This window comes from Bombus flavifrons, chromosome 7 (genome assembly GCF_040668555.2).
Source record: "Bombus flavifrons isolate JBK064 chromosome 7, iyBomFlav1_principal, whole genome shotgun sequence".
NCBI classification, from domain to species: domain Eukaryota; kingdom Metazoa; phylum Arthropoda; class Insecta; order Hymenoptera; family Apidae; genus Bombus; species Bombus flavifrons.
Genome location: NC_138448.1, coordinates 6416774 through 6444339, shown reverse-complemented (window position 1 = coordinate 6444339; position 27566 = coordinate 6416774). Strand labels below are relative to the sequence as shown.

The window sequence follows — 27566 nt, the reverse complement described above, 5'->3', positions numbered from 1 at the left end:
ATGTATTTTCTTCGACATAGGTACATATATATATATATATATATATATATATATATATAGAATCACGCATATTTACGCATTTGCCGGTAAGGTCACAGGATAAACGCGGGGAGGCGCCACTAGTTCTTCCGTCTAACGTTGAGCCCGCTTGTGCTTGTGTTTGTCGGCTATTTAGCTCTTGCCTCGTGTTACCGGCGTTTCAGTCTTGCTTTGCTGTCAGATCGTTCAATTTCGAGACTGGGAATCCATTCGCGAGCGATAGTAGTGCATCTCAAAGAGTCAGTTTGGACGATTAGAAGAGAAGAAGGAGCTTTGTGTGGCAGTAATTAATTTATAAAATCGTGTCACATCAACGACGTAAGGCGACAACATTCATCAAGTTGGTTGAACGAGAAAGGTTAACCGGCGAATAATTCAACAAGGGTAGTGATAGAGCTAACAGGTATGTTTGCTTTTACTGTTCTATCTGTTTCTATTGTTCGTCCCTTACATACGATCGTATATATTCGTCGTTAAGAATCTTCGAATTATTCCATTTAGTAAAATTAAAAATTTCGATCTTTCTATAAGACGAGAAAAAAAAAAGAGGGAGAGAAGATAGTAAAAATCAAAGTTTATAGGATAATCTTCTTTTTTCACGGTCATTTCTTATTCAACGTTCTTCGTTTGCGAATTGATAAAAGACTGGGATAATTCCGTTTGTGTTTCTCAATTCGGCAGACGGCCGGTCATCACATCGTCGCGTGATCAGATCTTTCGTACGTTTGAGAATTTATCAGTGTTCAAGATGATGTAATAGCGTTATAATGCGTGCTGTATATGTTTCGTTGTTCCAAAATAATTCGATTTTAAAGCTATTTATGACTACAGTACAATATTTCTAGCAAATAAATCAAGATAGAAGAAACGTATATAGATATATATACATGTATATATAAATATAAAATTTGTATTTGTATGTATAATATCATCAAAACATCATTCACAGTTTTAAAAATGCCCCATTGTAAACCAAGAAAATTTTGTTTCAAGTTCAAAATTACAAATAAGTCATTTCAATTCTGATATTTCTAATGTTAACGGACGAACTAGGATAGCGTTAAATAATGTACCGTTAATTTTAATTTTGCTGGCTCAATAATACCAGATTTGCGTATTGCCTATTTCACGTATATACATGTATACGGCGTATAATAAGGAAATTTCTCCTTTCGCGTGAATCGTACCATGGCAATAGCGATAAAAAAACCTTAATTTAACATTTAAAGAGCGATGAACACCGAGTGACAAACATTCAATTTCTTTTTTCCCATGAAAATTCGAATCGAAATTGATTCGAAATTGCTTGATTCGGATGAGACAAGTAAATCACGTGTTTTTAAAATAATATAACTTGAAAAAAATAAACGACCGCAGGTAACATAAGGTCATCCATCCAAGGTAAATTTCATTGACGCATGCTAGATACGACAGCTTTAATTACGTTTCTGTGTATCTTGTCTACAATATAAAGTCTCAATATCACGTTTGTCGCAGTCTTTAATCGTTATGGCGTCTAAATAAATCACACACATTGTTTCTAGCGTTGAGTACTTTGTTTGAGTACATGCGAGTGATAAGATCTTTCATATAATTAGTTGTAAACTATAGTATCTTCTCTATATTATACATTATCCTCTGTTGATTCTTTTGCGACTATAAACATCTTAAAAGTAATTTCTCTTTTATATATAACGAGTCAAATACTATAATGTTACGTTGATTTTAGTATTGAAATTACCAGATTTTTTATCGCTTGATATTGCCCCGTAAGTAATATAAGTCTGTTTTAGACTTCGTAGACAAAAATACAAATTTTTTACTTTTCCTTCCTTCGATACGGTATGAGAACACGCACATGAAGCGACATTTCTTGAATTTCTAATTCGTATACGTTTCTAGTATGTTGCAATATATGCACATATATGTGATCCTAGTAACTTTAGGAACGGGCTACTACGGTCGCACGAACGTTCGCCTGAGAATTATGAAGCGATAACAAAATTTACGATGCCGCGCGACAAGTAGTAAAAATAGTTACGCTTTCCTTGTTCTCTTTTATGTTTTTATTTAGATGTAAACCTGGCTACGTGCCTTTCTTCTTTTTTTTTTGTTACTGTCTTTTCGTGGCATTGCTTACTATTTGAAACCTAAATATTTATCTATTCTTATCTGTATTTCTCGCGATCGCGGAGATGGTTTGCTTCGTATAACTTAAGCGATTTAAAATAAACTAGTACTTTTAATTCCGAGCGTGGTATAATATTTGATCTTTTATTTTACGTTCGCAATATCGATTTGTCGGAAATTTTCGAAGAGAAGATAATGCACTTTTTACAGTGCTTAGATAATATAGATAGTGGTTACAAGATAATGTAAGATAAGAAAATAGTAATCGTAATCGGTAATACGAGTAATTATAAATAATTGGGCATTATCATTTCTTAAAAATTTCAGCTTCATTGTATATCTCGGTAGAATAACGTATATAATATTAATTCAAATATTTTAAGTCAGTATAGGAATTATGAGATAGTAGATGAAATTTAATGTAGTATATCTACATTCACGCTACAATTTCACCACTCAATGCCAAGGTTTTCTCATCGATCTCACAATATCTATAATTCTACACATATTTTTCTATCATTTTGACATGCTCTATTTGTATGAGATATGGCAATGGCTTATGATTTATGCGAAACATGTTCAAGGTCATTGAATTCGAAGTACGAATTAGCAATTCTTTAACGAGGTTGAAGGATACAATACGTGCCAATCCTCGGGCCAGCGTTTCAGCGGTGTCAAACCTGTTGAGCTGTTTGGAAACATTTCTTCGATTCGCTTGTTGTTGGCAAAGGTTGACCGTTGATTTAAGTACATCTAATGTGTTTATTCCGCTTCTGCTTCGGGCAGCCAAGTATTTCTCTCAACGCAGACCGTTACTAGGCCTACAAGTTTAAGAAAGTTGACCGATGCGTACCACAATATTCATATTATAATTTAATCTCTCAAAAGTTCGTTGAATTTTAACGAAATAAAACACTCTCCTTTTTATTTCATAACTTTATTACACTAATACTTGCAAAATATACATAAGAATAAATACAAAAAATACATAAGAACCTATTTTTTTGTTTTTTTTAGAAAAAACGTTTCAGTTTAATGAAATTCAAAGATGGATTTTAAGAGGCTGAAACAAATATTACTTTATGTTCTCGGTAAATTTACTCGTCAAAAATTTAACTCGGGTATTTTTATTAGAAGTTATCTCACGGTTTTGAACCTTTTTCTCTGCGTGCAACAGTTTCTCATTTTCTGAGAGTGAAAGCTAAATTTATAATCTAGTTGAAAGTAGTTGCCATTTTTAAGACGAATGATACATTCGCGGCGCGTCGTTTACAATTTTATTCTTGATCAGATACGAGGATGTAATCGGCCACCGGAAACGTCGATTCGATTAAAGTCGATTAGTAGCAGCGGTTCGATCCAGCTCCTATATACTGCACTTCCGACGATAGAAAATATTTTTGTGCGTCAGTTATTTTACATGTCCTATCGTGCAAAAATCGAATAAGCTTTTATCAATAATAGATTTTCATGTTTGAAATTCTCACACTATTTCATAATTGTTGTTTATTTCCTCAGTTAGTTACATAACAAATATTAGCATTATTTAACGCATTATTTCAAAGTACATACATCATTTATGTTGTTAAATATTGTATCAAAAACTTCTATGTAGATTTCTTAATTAGTACTGTATTGGCAAATCCGCACAAGTACAAGTGTAAAATTAATAATAATATATAATACATATTATAAAACACATGTAAATAATATTAGATAATAATGTTTTAATTATTACCTTCGAATTTCTATAACTAGAATGTTTCAGTTTTCAGGTGTTCTGTAATATATAGGTGTTAATTAGTTAAGGCTATATACATATCTTTATAAACTTCAACGACCGCAATAATTCATTCGGTCATGTTTATTTTGAACCCTCTTTTAAGTTTAAAATAATCTCTATTTACTTACTATAAAATCTCGAAATTACTCCATATTATCCTAAATATTTTACGAATTCTTCAAATAGCGACAATTGTTCGGGAAAAGAAGAAATAAAAATAAAGAATAATTTTTCCATAGCATAGCAGTACGTTATGTAACTTCGGAAATAATCGAAATTAATTTTTGAATTATAATATGGTGAGGTAGTACCATCATGCATGCATACATCAAATAAAGAACTATCATCATCAGTTATGAGCATATTTCGCAAAGGTAAACAGAAATATATTTACACGCGGTACGGTTAAAACGTGTACTACTCGCACCTACAATACATCTACAACACATATACTAAAACATTGTTCCTATAGATTCTCGCATTATATGAAAAAAACGGGATAATCTTTTTCCTAAGAATTTAATACATGTATTTCCATAAAATATAGAAATTTCGAATTAGAATTTCGTGCAATGTCACCTGTTAATGTATTTAGTTAGGCAACTTTCTCCATGTAATTTTCTTGAACATCTGTAACATTTTTATCATAGTCATTACGATCGATATTAGTATTACGTGGTTTCAATACCACTGTTATACTGGATTTTATCGGATGTACGCAGGAAAGATTATGAGACCGTGGTTATACGTTATCAGAAGTGTGTCGTTCTAAATTGTAAACGATTACTTCCTGAATATAGTTGCGATAATATGCAAATATGTATGTGTGCGAGTGCCCCAACCTTGAACGTTAATTGCCCATTACGTTTTATTTAACATTGCTATAAAAAAGCGGCACCCTATGACATTTATTTGTCATTATCTTGTTTCAATGGACTAATGTTAAAGCTGCACGCTGAATTTACTGACCATATACATGATACAGTATTACACAAATATACAAAACGGCATGCAGCTATATATCATGCGAAAGTCTTTTTTTACGCTCCTTGAGGCTATTTAATTATTCATGAAGCCGAAGTAAACAATAGGATTACTGGAAGCTGTCGTTTTTAAACATCTATTAGATTAATTATTTTTAATGATCCAGTACTACGTGGATGTAGTTGTTTGTCCCAATAGTGCAGTTCAAATTGTCAGAAATTCACATCTCACAGAGATTATCTCAAAATTACAAAATTATCAAATTCCTAAATTTCCAAGTTGCCGAATTTTTTAAGATTCGATAATTGTGCGTCGTATACTTTGCTCGGTAAATTTATTCGCGCGAATTCTCACGTCTCGCAACACCTTTCTCTTGTTATTTTACATCGGAAGTATCACAGCTCGGTGTTTTCTTCCATTACGGCTCGCAATCAGCTCATTATACGACACAAAGAAACTGAAATCAGTTGAAAGTACGAGTCTACAATACCTCATATTGCTCGAACAACTTCTATTCACTTGACTGCCTCTTTAAACTCCTCTCGAACGTATTTCAAGTTGATTCAATCAACTATGCCCTCGGTTTGATCTCGGAAGTTCAATGACAAAATCGCAATGATGTAGCGAATAATAAAGGATGTATGTTTGCTTCATACACTCATTGACTCAATATTCATAACCCTGTAAATGATAATAGTTTGCATCGTGTTATTCGCATTATTACATCGCATTAAGACACAATTTAAATATAGTGCGCAAATTACGCGTGAAATTTTGCAGCTATTCCACGTAAGACAATTTGATCTTAAGTACGTGAGATCATCACCGGTGTTATTGCATTTGCGCCTTTCCTTGCTTCAACCGATGACGATTGACAATCTCATACGTGGACTTTAACTCTGAAATTCTGTGAAGAAAGAACTTTGAACATCGACGTGATGGACTTTGAACATTTTGTAAGTGGACTTTCCGCAATTCCTCGATGAAAATGCAAATTGTTCAAAACGAGGATTTGTACATACATAAAATCTTCAAACATCAGGAACGATGAGTATTCATTTTTGCCATGTATGTAACTTAAATCGTGATCTACTATACGTCAATCATATAACGATATATAAACTTGAACTTGCCGGGGGCAAGTTGATTCATATAACCAAGCCGTTGATATGATAGAAGTGCCACCTATTTCTCCCTACCATCTGTGATTTTTCGTTCTGTTAATAAGAATTCGCGTTCGTATAAGAGAATTTCACCGAACATTTGCTCTTAAATATATAACAATGTTGTAATCAAAATTGTATTAATTGTAAATCATGAGAGTATTTCACGTAACACGTGTTCCTACTGTTTACATTTCAATGTTAGACGCTCATATAAGAGGATTGACGTTCGGCAATAATTTAGTTAATATAAAATCAACTAAAATGTAGTGAATTAAAATCTACAATATCGTTCATGTAATTGGAAGTACATGTGTAATTATAAACATCCGATATTTTACATAAAGTTATAATAAATCTTACTTAATTGCTTTATGTCTGAATACGAGATTTGTACGATATGTTATATGCGTACGCGTGTGCTACATGCTATGTGTACAGCATTATTCGCTTACAATCCCCGGTGTTATCTTACTTTGGCTCACTCTGCTGCGAATACGTGATCGTGAATGAGACATAGCAACGTCCTACCTTCATAACATCGAGCTTTACGTTCTGCCCTATGGAATTCATATTCAGAGAGTCGACAATGTTTAAGAATTAGAAATTAATTATCGCGCAATTAACATTGATCGTTGCTTTTGGTATTGTTTCGATGGTACGCACCTCAACAATTTAATTGTAAGGTTGCATCAACGTACTTATACAGTTCCAAGTTTGCTTGGAACGTGCAGTTCTAAAAAGTAGTGGGGACGTCGTTAATCAAAACTCGGGGTCATTTAAGCTGGCAGTATTTATATGCATAGTTGAACTATCTAATAGATTTGATATAACGTTTCTGTTAAAATATTTTTCTTTAAAGAACGCGTAATTAGATCGACCACGTAATAACACTTTTCACTTTTCAAATTAATGTCCAGTCAACAAGTGAGTCACGTAATACGCGGACGAGGAAGCGAACGAAGCCTCGTGATTCTCTCGCACGCAGCATCTCGTGCTTCTCGTCATTCGTGTGTGACGTTCATTGCCTACACATTTATTACACCATATAGTGTGTACTCCGTTGTGCATTTGCTCAACGTTCGCGCATGCTCGTTCATTGTTACTGGACATGGTGGGATAAACTTATTTAATACATGTACGTATATATATTTTGAGCGTTAATTGGAGATGTAGTTGAAGTTTCATTGCTTTAATTTTTCCATTTTCTGATTTATGCGAATCATTTGTAAGATTAACCTTTACCTTTCGACATCCGACTTTAGCTCCAAGTTCAGAGTTTAGTTTAGCTATACACTTCTTCCCCTTGTTATTCCAATGTAATTTACGCATCGTTAAAATTCATTCCCCTTCTCTATAGGACTGCTGATGTTATGTGCGTTATCTATTAACATAAAATTTTCGTTTAAAATTGAAGATTTTCAGAAGCGACTAGAGAAATTAATTATGCACCGCAAAGGTCAAACATGTCAACCGCTATGACAGTCACCAATGTTCGACGACACAGAAAGTTAATTTACATGAAATGAACAGTCATGTTTCTAAAGAATTTGCGATACGCTCAATGTTGGACGCGTGATAAAGCGATTAAACAGTTTATTTTTTGGTGGGGTATAGACAAATTTTTGTAAAGGAGCATTTTTCTTCTTTTTTAAATTCTTAGATCTGAAACGTTAGAATATGCGAATTTCTTTGTCAAAAGGATACAAAATCGATATAGATAAAAGAGTTAACATTTTTACAAGCTTCTCGCGGTGTAACGAAGCTCCTAAAACGCAGAAAGAATGAATTGATAGTATGTTTTGGTACGTGTATTTATTTTGTATCAACGATATAAATATGCAACTCTAACAATAATTGTACATCTTACGAATTTGGATAAACACTTTATGGTACAGTTTAAAATATGAAATACACGAACAAGTAAACATAGTGAATATATGTATACCTACTTGATGTGTAATTGTGCAAATACCAATATTGTTAATTCGTAGGAAATCGGCAAGAGTTTGTCATTTTAGTTATTAATGCAATAAGATCCGTTCAATATTTGAAGCGACATGTAAGTATACATATTTGTCGAACGTTTAAAATATCAAGTATGCATAGGCTAATTTAGTTTAAGATGAACTCCTATATTTTTCGTATACTTCCTAAACTATAAAATATGTTATGTATGTATAAATGACTACAGTTTAATTTCAGTAGAAGTATTAAAAGTTTTGCTAATATATGTATAGTTATAACTCTAATCTAAATATTATATATAAGGAATTCGTCATGTATAGAATGACAAATAATAATAGTTGTGATAGTAATAGTACTAATAATAGTTTGATTACATTTGAAATTAATTAGAAAGAGATCGTGTAGAAATTTCATAAATGTGCATAATCACGCTTGGGGATTTTCCTTTTATTTGCGTTTTATAGTTACGTTTTCCACGTTTTTTGACTCTTTATGCATGCCTCTATGTCGTATAGAGTAACCCATATACCTGCGTAAATCTTACGTGTCATGCGTATTTCAACATTTCTGAAAGTTTCCTCCTTACTTATTTCGCATTTGCCTTTTCTCTAAATCAACTCAATTTTTTAATTATAGAAAATTGCGTTATTCGACGATCTCGTTCAAGAGCAATCAGATTCTCGTAAATTATTTAAATCAAGTTAATTATCAATTATTTTTCAAGTTGCACTAAAGTAGCACTTTCTGATGTAACGAAGTTCTGCCATATGTGTTTTTGTTAGATCTGAAGCAAATCCAAAAAGTAAAATACATTGATTCTTATGCCCGCACAAATTGCATACCAGTGCAAATATGCAGACACAATGCGAGCTATTGCTTTTAAGTCTCGGACATCGGATGAAGCGACGTGAAAGCGGGTCAAAATCACCTGCTATATATCGTCAGTTTGCTGGAAGAGGAACAATTTCGAGAATTAAAAATTTATTATTTTATGTAATGAAATTATATTATTTAAAAAAAATATCATGGGTTCAAAAATTATTTTAATTCTGTAGCTCTTTTCTTAATAGTGAGTTATATGCATGGATAATGTTTTATTAAAGACTTAAAACTTTTTCATCGGTAAATAATCGAGTAATTATTTTTTATTTCAATTTTTTCATTTTGAATTGATTTGCAGAATAATTTATCTTTCTTATTTATGTCATTTTTCTATCAAACCAAAGATGTGTATATATAGATATAGATACAGGTTTTGTTATATCCATTTGTATGTATTATAAAAATTTTATATTGAAATCTTTCATTAATTTTTGTTTTCAAAAAATATATGTCTGATAATAGAAGTGAAAATATAGTAGGGTAAAATTGATCTGGGAAAACTCAATCACCGATGAACGTATTAAGTCAATAAGTGAACAGCAGAACACACGCTATTGGCACAAAATTCTTTATAAGCGTGGCTATAAGACCTCATACAGATATCATTGAGTTGAATCTTCGCCAGAGTGTGAATTAAGGAACATAACGAAACCTGTACTGTATATGAAGTTACGACAATTGTATCAACGTCATCAATTACGTTTTATAATTGCGCTAGTTGTTATGACAAATTGCACGCAATACGAAAGAGATTTATTTATCGATTATTTAAATATTTCGTATAAACGAAGTTTCCCAATTGTTGCTATTGAAATACATATTCGTGAAAAAAGCACAGGTTTAAGAGAAATATGTCTACAAAGTAATGTTTCATAAAGTTCCAGACTTTTTTATTTTTGTAATGTAGAATTATAGAAATATAAGTAATATTTGGTAATGAAAGTATAAAGAAAGATAAAGAAACAAATAATATATTTTATCCTGTTCACATATAACTGAAAAAGCAATAGTCGAAGCAAAATTATTCTCCGAGCCAAAGGCACCAACTCAGATACCTGTGGGAACTCGAATAAAACTACGGTTACGTGTTAACGATTTCTACACCTGCCAACTCAAACGCAAAACGTAATATATATAGTTGACGTGTGCCACACGCTGATATCGTAGATTAAATTACTTCCACTTAGAGAAATATTGTTGAATGCGAATGCTAAGTCCACAATGTAATTCTTTTCATTAATTGTTTTTTAATCTTTCTGGGGATTAATATCTCTGATATCGTTTATGAACATCGTGAGTTTTATTCACATATCATTCATGGTTTTAAAGTGTTAGTAGATAAAACTGATTCATTATATAAAGAAAACAATTTTCTGAATTAACATCTATTTGCGAAATAACTCTACTAAGATTTAACGTCTTACAGTTTCTGTCGACTATACGTGTGGCGTGTATTTATATCATCTTATGCGGTAACGAAATTGTTCTATTCCAATCTCCCACTCTTTTAGCCATAATTTCCTTAGAACTCTTTCGTGTATACCCGAAATACTAGAGATCCTTCGTCTGAACCTAAATCTTCTTAGTTTCATGTTCAAGGTTGCTCTATGTAGGTTCATCGATTGAGCGTGTCTTCCGTACGATTCAGAGCGTGTTACGTTTGCATTCACCGTTCGAAAATCAGTCTTCCGATATAATTTGACTCGGTACGAACGGAGAATCAGTTTGTTCTCCCTCCTCCGGCTCTCGATTCATTTTTCTCGATTGTTCGGCCCGGTAAATTCACGTTTCCCCGTTCTCAAAGCGTATGGCGCTCACCTCACACGTATTCTGCCAACCACACAGACACGTGGCCGTTGCGGATTGCGAGTTCCACGAGGTATATGTATTCTAGTATACGGTGCAGGAACACGTCGATACTATTCTAGTGTGGTGCGCGACCAGCCGCACGTATTTCAACGAACACCATTCGCTGGTTTGAAGTGGCGAGAGCAGCAATGCGCAGCGTGATTGGCTCAGACCATCTCAGCTGAGCCGTAGTTCGAGGGGCGTCGCAACGTGTCTGATTTTAGGTGTCCCTCTATCATACAGAAACTCACTATTGTCGAAGCGGTTCTGCACTTGTTGGCGTTTACCCTACCTATACTACTTTATACTCTGCTGATACTACTTGAATTTCCCGCGCAATTCAGAAAATCTTAGTAAACATTAATTCCTTTTTTACCTTCTTTCATGATTCTTATTGCTCGTTGCAGTTCGAACGATTTACGATTCTTATTCATTCATTCAGAAATTTGTTTCCTAGAACAGATACAAATATCATGGATGATTACGAAACACAATACTTATGTGTGTATAATGTGTATTTTTTATACTATGTATTTATTGGACGTTATTATGAAATTTAGGGTATTTAATCCTTTCTATAGACTCGATTTATATTTCATTCAATTTTTCTTAGGATTAACATTGTACCACTGCATTTTGTTACCAAATTCTATACGTATTTGTAGCAATAGCTAATTTTAATGTTTTCAATGACAACAAAAAATTGTAACAAAAAGAACTATGGATATACACATATCTACAAATGTTTTTCTAATATTGCTCGCGCATTTACGTAATTTATAATTAAAATATAATTACATGTAAATCCGCTTTTTTCTTTCCTGGTTTTTATTTGTAACTTCAAATCAGACGAAGTTAATTCTAGCTTTTTATCATTTATATTTAATACAAATAAATATTATCTGAAGTTTTATCATTGTCAGATATCGAATATTAATGGGGAGCAGTTTTGCGTCAGATTTTGCAACAAATCGAAGGAACATAAGTCATTGATAACTCCACAATATATCTAGGTTTTAACTTTGCACACTTAGTGTTAAGACATATTCAGAGTCACTTTAGATTAGATTACCAGTTCACGTGCTTGTGGGTTGATTCAAATATTTCTATAATTCCAATTTTTGCGAATTAAATGTGACAGTGTATAATGTTACAAGGAATGCGGTCACAGCTCTTACACATCTTAATCTTTTTAATGAGTTTGTGCACAATAGTAACGTTTGAAAAACTGAAACTAATGGTAATAATACATAGGTCATGAATGACTCAAGAGTAGAGTCTGACGAATTGAAGTTAATGATATTAATCAATAAATCATAAGATTTCTAAACTTTCACGCCTCTCAGTTATAAGTGTTATAAAATAACGAAAGATTTACGATAGGCGATATGAAAAATAACTATCTTATTTTCGTAAAGCCTTCTTTCGTATTTCTGGATTCACAATATTTTGTGAAGGGATAAATATTAGAATAAATAACTACGTTACGTAATTGGTGGTATTTAATGCAACCTTTACGCATAAATATTGTAGAGTTTTATACGTTACGAAAGAGTTAATATTAAAATTTTATTTTCTAACGTGAAACTGTGATTGTAACTGAAATGACAGTGGCGTGATCTGTAAGATGCCTGCCGTACTGGTATGCAGTCTATTGCAGATTCAAATCCTATTCGAAGAATTTTCAAGACAATATCCTTTTTCATATATTTACCATTTATAAATTATCTTTAATATGAGAACTGTCCAAAATAACCGGTTGGTGGAATATTTGTCAGATTTGTTATTTTTACGATACACGTAGACTATTGTTGTCACTATAAAAAAAAAAATTAATGCTAATTTTTATCGAGATAGAACCATGTCTGTTTATTTTTAACATATCACTTCAATTACAATCATCTATGCGATGTTATAATATACTTACAGGTACGTACATTACATGTGTGTAGGTTGCTCCTAATATCGAATATTTTCTTTAGTGATATATAAAGAAACTTAGATGGTTGTAGATATACATTTTATTAATTTTTTACATGTTTTCACATATACCATTATACAGGGTGGTTGGTAACTGGTGGTACAAGCGGAAAGGGGGTGATTCTACGCGAAAAAAGAAGTCGAAAATATAGAATAAAAATTTTTTTTTTTAATTTCTTTTTTTTCTTTTTTTAAATTTTTCCATCGAGACAACGATCTACAGTGAGATCCGTTATAACGTATCGCACGCGTACCGAGCGAAAATACAAAGTCGATTTTCTCGAAAACAAAGCCTCAAAAGAAAAATTTTTATTCTATATTTTCGACTTCCTTTTTCGCGTAGAATCACCCCCTTTCCGCTTGTACCACCAGTTACCAACCACCCTGTATATTGAATTCTTGTCATATCTCCATTTATTCTTAATCTGTTTTTCTTTTATTCATTTATAACCGATATCAATTCATGAAGCTGGATATTATTAGCTTTAACTTTTCGAGCAGCAGGTACCAGTGGCTAATCAAATAATTAAAGTTACACACGAGAACCTTTTCTTGCTAGGTCGAGGATAAGACACTATAAATATAAAAGATAAAGAATCGACATTGACCGATCACGTACAATGGAAAATTGATAAAAAGTCGAACGTTGTTGTATCTATCATTTGTTTCACTGATACTAGAATGATAATGTCTGAAAGATATATGTGATAAAATATTGAAAAATTATAAATATGTAGTACTATTGTGATAAATGGTATTGATTAAACGTAGATTAGAATAGAGCACGAGTTTCTAAATATTTAGCCGTGCGTGTTCGTGCATTCATAAATAGTTTAAGAATGTATTCGTTCACATTTCTATTCAATTCGACATAATTCGCACATTCACCTGTTTACGAATTTCTTTAACCGCTAAATTGGTTTTCCATTTAGTCATTATATTATCATATAACGTCATTCGGTTATTTCATCAAGATCTTATATAGTAGTCGGTATCTACCTGTGAATAAGTCGAGAACAAATTATATCCACTCGATGAAATAATCGATTGAAATTTTAGAACTATGACTATGTATATTTCGATGTAGACAAAGTGTGTTGCATGTAAGCATAGAAAAGTATTTTATTAGGCGAATTACGTAAATGCTATTAGCTTTATGTAATCACGCGATACGTTTGTTTGGTACGTAATCTCTCCTTATCTTCATACCATTAGAAAATCTCTGTGATCCTTGATCACTATCGAATTAACGCACGAATAGTCTAATATCGATCGGTATCGTTGTCCTCCTTTCTGTCACTTCATTATTCTAAATAAAATAATGCTTATAAATAATGAAATAAAAAATTAATTTATTTTATATAGTAAATTGTTATATAGTAGATTGTATATAGTAAAAAGTTAAACAAGAAGTGAAAAGATACAATAACTAAAATATTGTAGTTATAGCGCCCATAGCAAATTGTACGTTATCTGAGAAGAGTGCTAGATTCTAAAGAAGTCAAAGAATTAAATTTTCAATTTAATTGCGTTTCGACTGATGATTTCTTTAATTTGTGGCATATATATCATTTCTTATTAACAAATTGTTGACGAACACGGATAAATAATTTGTGTTATAACGCTATCGCTATAAATGCAAACACGTTAACAGTTAATTATGTAATTGTCACAGAAACAATATCGTAAGACGTAAATTATGTTACATGGATATGATACTGTTTTTTATGTCTTGGACAAAACATTATATTCTGAATGTATCAACTTTTTTCTTGTGAGGAATATACTTCCATAAATTATACATTATAAATGAATTTATATAATTCATTTCTGTCGCTGATTCTGTCGCTAGTTATACACACATTGTGTAATATATAAATTGTTGCGATATTTTTTATCTGCAGAAAGAGTGAATTTTACACATATTTTTATTTTCCACTGTGTAATTTTAAACGAGGTCATTCAAAAATTCATTGTTATGAATGTACGAGATTATCAACGGTGACAAATCAGTCATTTTCCGACCTTTTAATTTCAGCCAATATAACGAACAGAATATGTATAATTGATAATTGGTTAATGTAACGTAAATGATTGACAATTGCCTATGACTTACGGATGTGACCTGCGAATCAAATTGAATAAAGAAATTCGATTACTGAATATGGAGATTCTTCCTTTTGTATGGATCATACATTTGACGTTTAGCAATTGCATATGTATGTGTATTTAGGAATTATCAGTAGAAGTAGTATAACAGCAATACAAAGTTAATTTCACTTTCATGTACTGCACATGTTAAATTATGAACAAACGTATCTTAATAAGAATGATAAAAAACCGGAAAAAACTGTAATTATTATGTTGAAATCTTGATTTTGTTAATAAAAATTGTAATATTCATCTATTCTTTATCTTTCGTTCTAGCATATCTCACTATATGCTATACCCAAAATTTTGCGTTTGCTGGTATAAAATTTCTAGTGAATTGTCCTCCGCTGTCCGTCCTAGCGATTCGACTTTCTATACATAAGATACGAAACGACATTCCATTCCGTAATCTCTATCATTTTCAACCCCATTTCATGGCACCCCATTCTCCGCTATATTTCTGCCTCCTATTCAGCAATTTCTTTTCAAAGCAAACAGTCTCCTTTACTTTCTAAAAAACCCTGCAGCCACATCTCCGCCATTTCATTGCCGATGCTAACCCTATCCTTACACTCGCTCTCCTTTATACTCCCTCCCATAACGTTATCATTCAACATTTTCTGTCCTCTATAGCAACACTTTTACTCTCTCGTACCTTCATAACCTCCATTCTTTGTCTTTCTCTCTCCGAACTTTTTTTCTCAACTCCCTCAAACCTTCGTTCCTACCCCAACTTGTTCAACTGAACTTGTGTCAAGGTTTTGGACAACGTACGTTCTAGTCGGTTTTATGGTCTTTGATATGGATCAACGGATCCTAGGAAAGAATTTCGACCAACGAAACTCCGTCGCGAGGAAGAAGATGTACATATTTCGGTGGTGTCGCGTCGGTACGCGGTACGAACGAGCCTGCGTGCCAAGGAGGGCGCGCGTCTCGCGATCTAGCCTTCAGTCGATAGACGACCACGCTCGGGCATCGACGAAATATTTCATTCTCCTTTTCTACCCTAGTAGCATATTTTCCATTGACTCGGTCTACGGCCACCACCTCTTCCACCCCTTTGCTGTCGCTGGACCCGTAGTGGAGGTTACAGGTGTTGCGAAACGGGCGTCTGGCAGCTGTTGTCCCTGAATATATGTATAGACGTTACGGGTCGACGACTGTGATAAACCCGTGATAACGGTGAAAGTGGCGACTCTTGAGGACGATTTAAATACGATCTAAGGTTCATTAAACATATCTAGGTAAAAGACAGAGTGAATTTTCGAACTGTAAAATATTAGCGGTGGACACTTTCGTTTGAATTTTGAATGCGAGACGTTATTAGCAAAAGGAAATGCTAAAAGAATTAGTTAATCGTAGGATTAAATCGTTGAATCATGGACGAATAGAGTCGCAGGTGATGGATTGAATTTGTAAGGTTGGTCGGGGAAGCTGTTTTCACTGCTGGTGTTATCGATTTCGTCGGGATGTCCTGTTTTGACGGGACGAAGGGATGGTTGTTCAGTTTCATGTCGGGAAATATTTCGCAACGTTTGCACAAGATTCCATGTATGAGGATCTAGAATGTACTTAGGCGACACATCTGTGAACCGATGAACAGGTATGGTTTTTTGTTATTACGGAGAAAGGAGGTTTGGTGAGTGCTAGAATTTTTTTTCCTTCGGTTCTCTTATTCTTTGCTCTCTTGTGTTTTCTTCGACGTTCTCTGCGTTTCCTGCGGCACACTTCTGTTTTTCCAAGGATAAGAATTCTAGTAAATTTCTTAGTTAGTTATTTTATTTTTCAGGTGACTGGAGAGTTATTATTTGATATTTCTTTCGTTCGTGTCATTTTGTCATTAATTGAGCGACCGTATTGTAATGAGTTTATTGTATTTCATGTCATTTCGTATTATGACTTCTTAATAAATGTATATTAGTTTATCGAAACAAGTAGAAGTGTGATCTTTCTATTACAACATTCAGTTGCCATTTTGAATAAAGAATGAAATATTTTAATGTTCAGTTGAATACAATTGAAGTTAATGCATGTCAGTTTATTAGAAAAAAATTCGATTCATAATCGTTTTATGGAACAATTTTCTGTTTTATGAAAAGATATAAATTTCGTTGAATAAAGATTTTTCATTATATCATCGTGTCAATTACTGGAATAAAAAGATTTACAGAATAATTTAATTAATACCGATCTTATATCGAAGCAATACCTAAGGGGTCACATATGTTAATAAATTGATTTGAAGATTGCCCTGTTGTGTAATAATTGCACGATAATCATCAGCTTTACCAACACGTTCAAAGAACTGTGCCGATGAATTAATAACTGATTAATGTACGAGTTTCTCAATAAAGTACCATTTTATTATCACGCATCATTAATTAATATTGGTCGAACTTGCCATATATATTCCATGCTATCGTATCGGAATTTTTCAGTTTTTGGTGATTCTGATTAGCCGAGAGTAACATTAATACACATATATCGTTGTAAGATAGCAGAAAAGGAAACAGAAAATCATTATAGTTGAACTTTCTTTAGAATTTAACATGCGTTATTCATATCGCCCCATATTCATATCAACAACCAATTCCTTTTAAATTTTATTCACTGCATTATAATTAGAATGAAATACAATGATATGCACAATATCGCAATAGAACATTATACATATTATGTAATAGCTTATACATACGTAGTTGAATTTAAATATGTGTCAACGAAGTTCTTCCAAACAATGTTTCTTACATCGCACTATTAAGCTGCAAAAGGGAAAGAATCTCCATTGTAAATAATTCCGTGTAAATAATAATTCCATTCTGCGTAAAAATGTATACTTAATGTTGCACTTTTTCCATTTCAATTCCAATGATTCATTTCTCATATACATATATCATGCGTCACATATTTGTATATACCTGCGTTGACGTCAATTCTTTCGATTGCACCGAGTTAAAATGTATAAAAACATAACAGAATTTGATTAGTATTTATGCATTCATTATAACGTAATACTATTACGAAGTTGAAATGTTAAATTATGTAGATAAATTTGCACTCTTTATTAATATCCATGTGAATTTCTTGTAGCTTTGTACGAATTGTTTCAGTAATTCTAATACACTGTTTTCCCTTTTTAGGAAGAAAGGAGGAATGGCGCCAAATATAACGAGTAGCCCGACAGGTGTACTGTTTGAGGGTGAAACTTTGGAGGAGACCTCAAGGGTGATCGACGCGCCTAAAACAAAATACAAGAGACAGATCGTTTGGAGGAATGTGATTATTTTCACGTATCTTCATATAAGCGCCGTCTATGGACTGTACCTCGCTCTTACATCGGCAAAATGGGCGACGCTATTATTCGGTGAGTGAAAGTCTGAAAACATTTTTTGTCGATTACCTAATACTAATATTTATAACATCTTGTGACTAGAATTGTATCTTGTAACTGTAGGATTGGCTCCAACAGATAAGTCAACAACCGATCCGTTCAGCTTATCTCTTCACCCTCTTTCACCGTATTGTACCATTACGGAAACATTCTATTAAACTCAACTATTTTTAACTATGTTTTTAAAAAAAAAAATTCTCTTAATTGCCTGTAAATTCGTAACAACTTCTGTGGAATTGTCTAGACCCAGTCATATTGTCTATGCGATAAAATGACCTCGTAAAATGGCATCGGACCAAATTTGAGTTCAGAAATTGTACGTTCGATGGGTTGTATGCCAACGAAACCAAAGCTTGTACGAATAAGTTAGTCAGCGTTAATTAATTATTCGAAAGAGGAAGGTGGGAAGTAGTAATAATATGCGTTAATGAGACGTTAAATTGCACAAACATGTTGACATGTTGACGTACTCAGATTTCCTTGTTTGTTCTAGAAAGAATTCTTTCTGGATTGTTGTTCACTCTGATAATATTTATTATTATCGTGATAGAATTGATGTTAAAAACGTAATTATCAACAGATTGTAAAGTAACAATTAATTTTTTACTTCATCCTCTTTTATTCTTGATTTTCTTTGACAAGACTTTTTCTTCACTTTGAAAAAGTTTTAATTATTGAACAATCGTGTATGCAATCGTATATGTTATCGTAATAAACATGTCGATAAAAATTTTATCGTACTACTGAAACTTACATAACCCAGTTTATAAACGGTCAATTCTAGTTCGTTCTTTCATAAGATTCAATGATTTCTATGTATCGATACGATCAAGTTCAGTATCCTTAAAGTTCGTTTTTGTTTTGCAGCGCTCTTCTTGCATGTATACAGTGCTTTGGGAATTACAGCTGGCGCTCACAGATTATGGGCACACAGATCTTACAAAGCGAAATGGCCCTTGCAGTTGTTCCTGATGATTGGCAACACAGTAGCCTTCCAAGTAAGCAATCGATCGAGTAATTACTGAACGGTGAACCGTATGATGACCTCGCTACATGATAAGACTGGGAAAGAAAAGAGAAAACAAATTATTATCCAGACGGCTTTTGAATCATTTTAATACGACCTGTATTGTATCTAGTGGATGAAATTATGGAATCTCAGATTTCGTTTGCTTACATTAAGTAGATATGACAACATTGAGAGATAAAAAAATATTTGAATCATTGGATTGTCCGAAAAGTTCTTCTACTAGAAGTACAGGTTCTTAGAGTATTCGATTTCTCTAAGTTAAAATCAAACGTAAACGAGATCTCTAATTCTTTAATATAGCAAAGATCAAGTAGCGAGACTTCCCCTAATGCCCGATTCTTGGTGCAGCTAGAAATGGTTCAGAGTAAATAGATTTTTGTTTTTGAATTATTCTTTTTTTTTCTAATACGTTTATCCCCGATAGGATGCGGCAATCGATTGGGCCAGAGATCACAGACTTCACCATAAATACAGCGAGACGAACGCAGACCCTCATAACGCAAAGAGGGGATTCTTCTTCGCGCATGTTGGTTGGTTGCTGTGTAGGAAACATCCGGACATCCGCGCGAAAGGCAAAGGAATTGATCTCAGTGATCTGAAGAATAATCCTATACTGAGTTTCCAGAAAAAGTGAGTGTCCTTTATCGATTCCCTTTGCGACCCACTGAAATGGAAAATTTGATCTTCTTTCTACGTTCAGTATTAAATTACAAGATTTTGAAGAATCGATTCGAAACATTCAGGAAAGTTGATCACTATGGCAGAAGATTGTAGTGTTACAGTATTTTTAACTAGAATGAAGCGATCTTGAGTTCTTTTTTTAGATAATTTAATTGAAATATATTTTATATACGGAATAAAAATAAACAAATAAAGAAAGATAAGGTTTCTAATGCGTTGTACAATGTGTCTGCAGATATTACGCGATTCTGATGCCTCTACTGTGTTTTATTGTACCGACTATAATTCCTGTCTACTGCTGGAACGAGACTTGGGGAAACGGTTACTTCGTCCCTACTGTTTTGCGCTACGTCTATACGCTGAATATGACTTGGTTGGTCAACTCTGCGGCCCATATGTTTGGAAACAAACCATACGACAAGTTAGTATTATTTGTCATAGTTTTGGTTCTATTTATCGAGTTAGTCGGTTTCGAAAGAAACAGAACTTGTCGTATATTTCGCGTTAAAAAAAAATCAACGACAAAAATCTCTAATTTTCTAAAAAACTGTATTAAGAAAAAATGTAATGGAAGAGGAATTAAATGATATTTTTTAGGTATATCAACCCCGTGGAAAATAAAATGGTAGCCATAACGGCTTTAGGTGAGGGTTGGCACAACTATCATCACGTATTTCCATGGGACTACAAAACGGCAGAGTTGGGCAATTACAAAGTTAACGTAACAACATTATTCATTGACGCCTGCTCAAAACTTGGCCTCGCGTACGATATGAAGATAGTACCTCAAGATCTGGTGCGGAAACGAGTAGAGAGAACCGGCGACGGAAGCCATAACGTGTGGGGTTGGGGTGACAAAGATCAGACGCAACAAGATAGAGATGTGACAATGGTGGTGAATCTGAAGAAAGATCATTAACGGACACAAATATTGTGCTAGGCTGATCGTTTTCTCAATGGAAAATAGTAAACGATAGCCTACTTCTTTGTACAGTTCTTTACGGAAGGGGTGGTATATAAGTTATCCGGTAATCAATTGAAATATTTTGGGATAGCTCTTAATATTCTTAGTTAGCCGGTTATATTAGCATCAGTTATATCCAATTTTTCCGATATTGGTTTACAATAAAGGATAAAACATTGTATATTGTTTCGTTGCGTGTTTCCGCCAAGATTGATATTCGCCCCAAGTGTACAAAAGTACGCGTTACTATCGAACAAAGATCTTTATTCTATTTTATTAGTCTTATGTTATTGTAATGTAATCTTAAAATAATAGTTAACGTACTTTGAATATCAATTTCTACAAAATAAAGAATATTTATATCTTGATTGACGGCGTAGGCTGTCTTGCGGATTACTGATCGCGGCCGATATTATGATTACGTGAACTCTAAGTGTCCTCAGTGATTATGGGTGAAAATCGATACTTCGGTTAGACACTTTAACGACGTCCTAGATCGTAACGATAGACTCGCAGGCGACGATAGTTTAAAACTATATATATATATAATATATATATATAACTATATATATGTAACTATATATATATATACCAAACTTCGAAGAAAATTGATGCTTGTAATAGCTGGTGAAACTGTTCCATAGGATTTATGGATACTGAATTAAATTTCTGTTCTTGAGCTCTCTATCCGATGACAGCGTGGATTCTATCCTTAGGAGGCTTCTTTGCTGTCTTTGTCTTTTATTTATTTCATATTAATAGTCGATATCAGAGCTGCGAAGGATAAAAGGAGATAGATATGAATGCTTTTAGCATGTTTAATCAGAAAAAAATGTTATGTTAACGCGAATTATTATAGCGACCACACAATTAGGACGCGTTAAACGTTTTCTCATAAAGAATCAAGTGAATCGAGAGAAACCGTCGAGGATTTTATGCTTTATGATAATATGCCTCTTTAGCCCTTTTAATGCTATAAGTCATTCGTTCTTTCAAAAATTGAAAATTTTTCGTAACTCTGATTCGTACGGTTTCACTATTGTTTTTCGCCTTACACATTTCCGTTTTCCCTTTTATGATCGTTCCTTAATCCTTTCAAGATGCTTGCTCTCATCCTACTTATATAATAGCATGCTATTTTTGTAATAAAAATTCTATCTTTCGTTTCTACTTTCTCTTTCTTCTCTTTCTCTTTATTTTTATTTGGAAATTTAATTACAATACAACGTAAATTATTTAGTAGTGATGTTTGAGTCAATTATGGAAACACTGGAATTTAATATACTGCGTTTCCTTTTCCTCTCGTTCGACTCGTTATTGGGTCGAATTTAACCTTAGAAAGCGAAAACTAGAAGAAGAATGTAAAAAAATATAGCTTTAGTTGATCTTTCTCCGAATATTTTCTTTTTTCTTCTTTTATATTTACTTTTTTTTTACTGAATACAACATTAATTATCTTCATCGATTGTTACTGATATGATCCTAAATATTTTTCTATGCTTATGGTAGGAAGCAATGTTCTTTTCGTTTTTGGAAATTGACATTATAATTTGTGATATGTAGAATCGCAAAAGATAGTACAATACATTTCTTCAATTAAAGCTGTTTAAAAAATAGAAGAAGCGTCACGCTTTCTCGGGTTAAAGACTAAGAAAGATAGAAGAAACAGAATATGATATCTTTTTAATTTGTTCTTTCTTCCTAATAAGAAGTGAGCGCGTAAAATACACAATAATATTTGTACTCGACGACACTATTTAAAAAAACACATTAGAAAGCGTGATTGTAAAAAAGAAGAAGAAAAAACCGAACGAAACTAAGATGATGTCGATCAATACGAAGATTTCTGGTACCTTTAAGAAAAGCACGCCGTGCTCTGCAACGATTTGCACGTGTATATTTGTAAAATTATTTGCAACATAGTCGATTGCAAGAAAGATTGTAAAGAAAGTGAAAAAAACATTGTACGCTTAATGTAAATGTAAACGACTGTCAATTTTCTACTTGAACCTCTTACTTCGAATATTTTTTGTTATTGTGCGGACGCTTGTGAAATTTGTTGATATTTAATATTTGTTTTTCTAAGAGACATTCCATCCTTGACAAAATATCCTTCCCCGTGTAAAGAATTAAAAAATTAGCTAAACAAATGCTCAGGCAAGGGTCTCCTTCGTTATCTTCAGAACTTCATTAAAAAAAGGAACAGTAGGCAGCAAAATTCTTTCTACGTTCAAACATATGGTGAATCTTTCTTTGCTAAAAGTGTCTTAGAACATTAATTTCGAAGTACCACTACAAGAATCAAAATCCTCTCTTCGTTGATTTGTTACAAAAAAAGGATGCTCAACATGTTTCTCACCGATCTGTACACTTTTAGAGAACATTCGCCGTATCCATCATATATGTTTTTCTGAAAATTGGTTGTCCCTATGATTACATGTTTTTGACCAATTCTTCGTTTCCATATATAGCATCTACTTATTTCCCTTCACCCTACTGGCTTTTCAGGTGTTCAATTGTGAGTAGAAGAAGTGTGATAATTGTATGAATTCGCGTTACGATGGCGGTACGACGGTGTACACAGAAGATTGATATCAAAGATTGCATAGGGATTAGCAATTAGTGTGAAAAAAGACGAGGGGGGCAAATTTCGCTAACGTTGTGCGAAATTTTGAAGAAAGTATATATGACGGTATTTTTCACGAGATCGCCCTCGTTTTTTCTATGTGTTTTTTTCCATATGTATAAAGAAATAACTCGTATACAAGTATACTAAGATCTTTTCGCAGACGTACAAATATGTCCGTTCGCAGACGTTTACTGTGCAAGGAACTATCTGAGATTAGTTCTAAGATTTAATCTTAACTTTAAATAAAAGTGTGATGTGTTACCAGATTTTAAGAGACAAATATATATGTTGTTTTGTTACCAGATCAGGACGAAATGATTGATTTTATTCCATTTCGTAGCATGCCGATAATTGTATAAGAGCATTCAGGGTAATCATTTCTTTCGTTTGATTAATTTCTTTCTCGTTGCATGAGTAGTAACGTAACCGGACATTTACTGAACGATTCATTTTGATAAATATGTAGCATTTAGAGCGGACATACTTTCTCATTTTTTCCTTAATCCTCTTTCCTTCTGTTCTTTTTTGTTTTGTTCTTTTTTTTTGTTTTTATTGAATTCAAAATTAAATTTGTTGTGTGAATTTAATTGTAATTTCGTTTAAACTATAATTTAATTGAATCGCGATTTAGTAATTTAAGCTTGTTTCACATGGTGATATCTGTTCCGTTATATTTCATTGCCTTATTATTCTTCTAACACCGATCAACCTAGAGCAATTGATAGTTTCCGAATTTTCAATTGGGACGAAATGCTCTAATTAACTAATATATTATTCTCTACACAAAATGATTAATAAACGAAAGGTAGTCGAATAAAATTTCAATCATAGATGTTTAATGATCTTTTCTTTTTTGTATGGTTTTGTCATAAAAAATTATATCATTGTTATTATAAAATTAATATATTATCAAAATATAACAAAGGTTTATATTCGTCAGTGAGTAATAATGTGTACGATTTGTCGATGCTCAGAATCATATCAAATAACGTTGGTAAAGAAATACGATAAAAGCGACGATAAAAGAACAATGAAATCGATCGTTTTAAGCTGCGACAAATCGGTACACTTTTAATTTCAGCTCAGTTCCTAACCATCAGCTTCATTTTTTTTGCGTTGTACATAGATTTTTCTTTCAGCTTTTCAAGGCCCTCCGCAAGCGTCATTTTCTTCTTGCTCACTTCGTGAAGCATTCCTCTAACATCCTCGGAATCAGTTGTTTGCAGTAAAGTAACATAACCGAGCTCGTGACATATTTTGATGAAAAACGTGGCGCAACCGTCCGCGTAGCTGCCGAATTCACCGCATTTCCAGTCCCATGGTACCATGTAGTGATACATCGGCCAAAATGACTTCGTTAGGAAGAATACACTGATGTTGTCTTGTGGCAATCTGGAACCGTGAGTAGTTTGCTTTGGATTTGGTACTTGATCATGCAAAAATTTTCGATACAAAGATTTCTTTAATTTTTTGTTGCGATATCGATGTAAAATCTTTTCTCTAATTTCCAATTTCTCCTATAAAAATTTATTTGTATGAAATTTCGTGATTCTTTCGTGTTGCTTCAATATTAAGAAGAGAATTTCTTTCTCGTTAACTAATGCACAATGCTTTATCGAATAATGGAGATGAATATGAAGCGATATTGACAACTAAAGAAAATAATTTTCTAATTAAATTACATTGTATTTTACGAATTCAAGGAATTTGTTAATCTCGTCGAACATTTACAGCGAAATGATTAATCAGAGGATCGTTTGTATTAGTTTCATCAAGCTTCTTATATTTTCAACGAATTTAACATTTTATTGAACGGTGATTCCATCGTTGTCTATCCTGACAGTGCCGTGGCTACCAGGCATTTTAAAGAACAGTTTGTACAATATGCTAAAGGTATCTGAAATTTGCATTAACTTTTGCGTTTCCATACTCCAGATCAAGCGTGCACTGTTCACCAGCCAAGATACGTTCACCGTAATGGCGAATCGCAGCACTCCTGTGATCAGTATGCTCTCAGTCATCGATTCGTCCCAGTATTCCAGCGGCGCGTTCAATGGCAATATTAGTCCGAATATTATGAATAATGGCCAGTAGAATCTGTAAATACAAAGAAGAGAAATTGGGTTACGAAGATGCGTGAAAAATTAGGCAAAAAGTTAAATATTGAACGCTTAAACGAAAGAAAATATCTATGTTCGAAGAAATGGAATTGTTGGAAGAAGAGTCAGTGGCAAAAATTATTAGGGGAGTGTTATATTGTCAAAGAACGAGGGTCTCTTGTTTGGAAAGAGTAGAAAGAGCAATGCAGGTTATTAGAAATGAAATTTAAACAAGTGGAAGCAACGAGTCAAAAATAATTTTTGATAGAATAATAAGAAATGTAAGGAAATTAGACATTTTTAGCGTTCGTTAAGAAGATCTTACTTCTTCTGAAACCAAACATAGCCATCTTGCTCGATATCACGCATATCGATCTCACGTTTGATCTCTTCAAGGTCCATACTCGGTGACAATATATTACCTACATAGTGACTATAGAAAAATCCTTTCTTATGATTGTAAGGGTCTTTATCTGTCCCATAATACTTGTGATGAAGCCTGTGATACAATACCCAGTCGTGTATCGAACCCTGTAAACAAAACATAATTTACTAGGATAAGAACATGACAGGTAAGCTGTAATAATAACAATTAACTTATTAACCGGTTCTTCCCTTAAGCAGAAATTTCAGGTACCTACCACTCCTGCTAGGGTGTGAAACAACATGAGGAGAAGCCTAAGAGATCCCGTGGCTTCGTACGTACCGTGAGCCCATAATCTATGGGCACCTGCTGTCACTCCAAGGCAACCAAGGATCGTTATAAACAACGCTGGAAAATTTATTAACTGATCACAAAAGGTATAGGCTAGAATTTGATTATTGTTTTAATAGAATGAAAGAATAAAGCAATATGGATCATAGACTGCAATAATTTTATTACTGTTTGTTCCTAGAACGAATAATAAATTAAACTCTTTAAAAGATTATATTTTATTGAAGGGGCACGGAACGATCGAAGCGATAAATGTATCGCAAGTTACAAAATTCGTCGTGTGAAACAAAAGAATAATAAAGTGGTATTTTCTTACTAAAAATCACAGTCATCCATTTAGCGGAAGTGAACAAAAACCAGATAGCGTATACTCCGAGGACGTGTATATAAATATACCACAAAATGGCCGCCCATTTCATTTCTTGTTTCCTTGCTGGTTGTTTCTCGTCCGACATCGCGCTGTTTTTAAACAAATTGAAGATTACGCATGTCGCTCGACGAAACACAATCGGCACACATTTTCATCTATTCAGAATACTAACTTAGATCATTAAAAGATAAAGTTCGATAAAAGTCACATAAAGTTGAAAAGGAAAAGACGAAAAATACATTTTAGCAACACCAAATTGAAGTCTCCATGAAGGAATCTAAAAGATTTCGAAGAACGTTTACAGCTTAAAAATTTATATTCTCTTTACATATTCCCTTAGCTAAGAATGCCACAAAATCGAACAACACACTGGAAACGAGAGGCAATACAATTTGAAAAGTGAATTCACGTGTTCAGGCAGTTGTGGATCGAAATTTACCTTTTTCTGTAGCACGAGACACGCTTCTGAATAGTTGGAAAGGAACTACTTAAACGAATGCGAACCATAAGCCTTGTCGACCGACCTTTTGGCTTCTGTTTGAATCTCATTAATGACTAAGATTTCACTTCGTCATTTCCTTTGTTTTAGCGTTCTTTAATTTGAAAATGAGTTTAAAGAATCGTTTCCAACTCGGTCACGATTGCCGATAACCATCGCCCCCTTGATACGATGTTTAGCATTAGTTACAGTTGAAACTGCCTTTCAGATTTTTGCTATTAGATGGAATTATTAGGAAACATCATAACGAATAGACGACA

The 27566-nt window shown here is 33.3% G+C and overlaps 2 protein-coding genes and 2 long non-coding RNA genes across 7 annotated transcripts; 2 read left to right on the top strand and 2 right to left on the bottom strand.

Moving 5' to 3' along the window:
* Positions 1-187: 187 nt before the first annotated feature.
* Positions 188-23927, top strand: LOC138181590 (acyl-CoA Delta-9 desaturase). 3 transcript variants are annotated; one of them, XM_069116553.1, is made up of 6 exons: positions 188-442; positions 18069-18292; positions 19187-19317; positions 19774-19979; positions 20266-20451; positions 20628-23927. In XM_069116553.1, exons 2-6 carry the CDS (start codon positions 18082-18084, stop codon positions 20947-20949), a joined length of 1056 nt encoding a protein of 351 aa, XP_068972654.1. In that variant the 5' UTR covers positions 188-442; positions 18069-18081; the 3' UTR covers positions 20950-23927. The 3 variants fall into 3 exon arrangements, with proteins under 3 accessions (XP_068972654.1, XP_068972655.1, XP_068972653.1); XM_069116554.1 differs by lacking the exon at positions 188-442 and adding an exon at positions 15904-16172; XM_069116552.1 differs by lacking the exon at positions 188-442 and adding an exon at positions 16509-16531.
* Positions 2576-7284, bottom strand: LOC138181773 (uncharacterized). Its single transcript, XR_011173598.1, has 3 exons — positions 5701-7284; positions 5427-5617; positions 2576-2990 (listed from the first exon to the last, which is right to left on the bottom strand). It is a non-coding gene; the product is annotated as an uncharacterized LOC138181773 (long non-coding RNA).
* A 580-nt stretch (positions 23928-24507) lies between the features above and the next one.
* Positions 24508-27371, bottom strand: LOC138181589 (acyl-CoA Delta-9 desaturase). Of its 2 annotated transcripts, none has more exons than XM_069116549.1 (6): positions 27247-27371; positions 26754-26896; positions 26364-26494; positions 26048-26253; positions 25538-25720; positions 24508-25015 (listed from the first exon to the last, which is right to left on the bottom strand). In XM_069116549.1, the coding sequence occupies exons 1-6, from the start codon at positions 27354-27356 to the stop codon at positions 24706-24708; spliced, it is 1083 nt and encodes a 360-aa protein (XP_068972650.1). In that variant the 5' UTR covers positions 27357-27371; the 3' UTR covers positions 24508-24705. The 2 variants fall into 2 exon arrangements, with proteins under 2 accessions (XP_068972650.1, XP_068972652.1); XM_069116551.1 differs by lacking the exon at positions 27247-27371 and adding an exon at positions 26980-27232.
* LOC138181593 (uncharacterized) lies at positions 26390-26887 on the top strand. Its single transcript, XR_011173545.1, has 2 exons — positions 26390-26523; positions 26619-26887. It is a non-coding gene; the product is annotated as an uncharacterized LOC138181593 (long non-coding RNA).
* Positions 27372-27566: the final 195 nt, after the last annotated feature.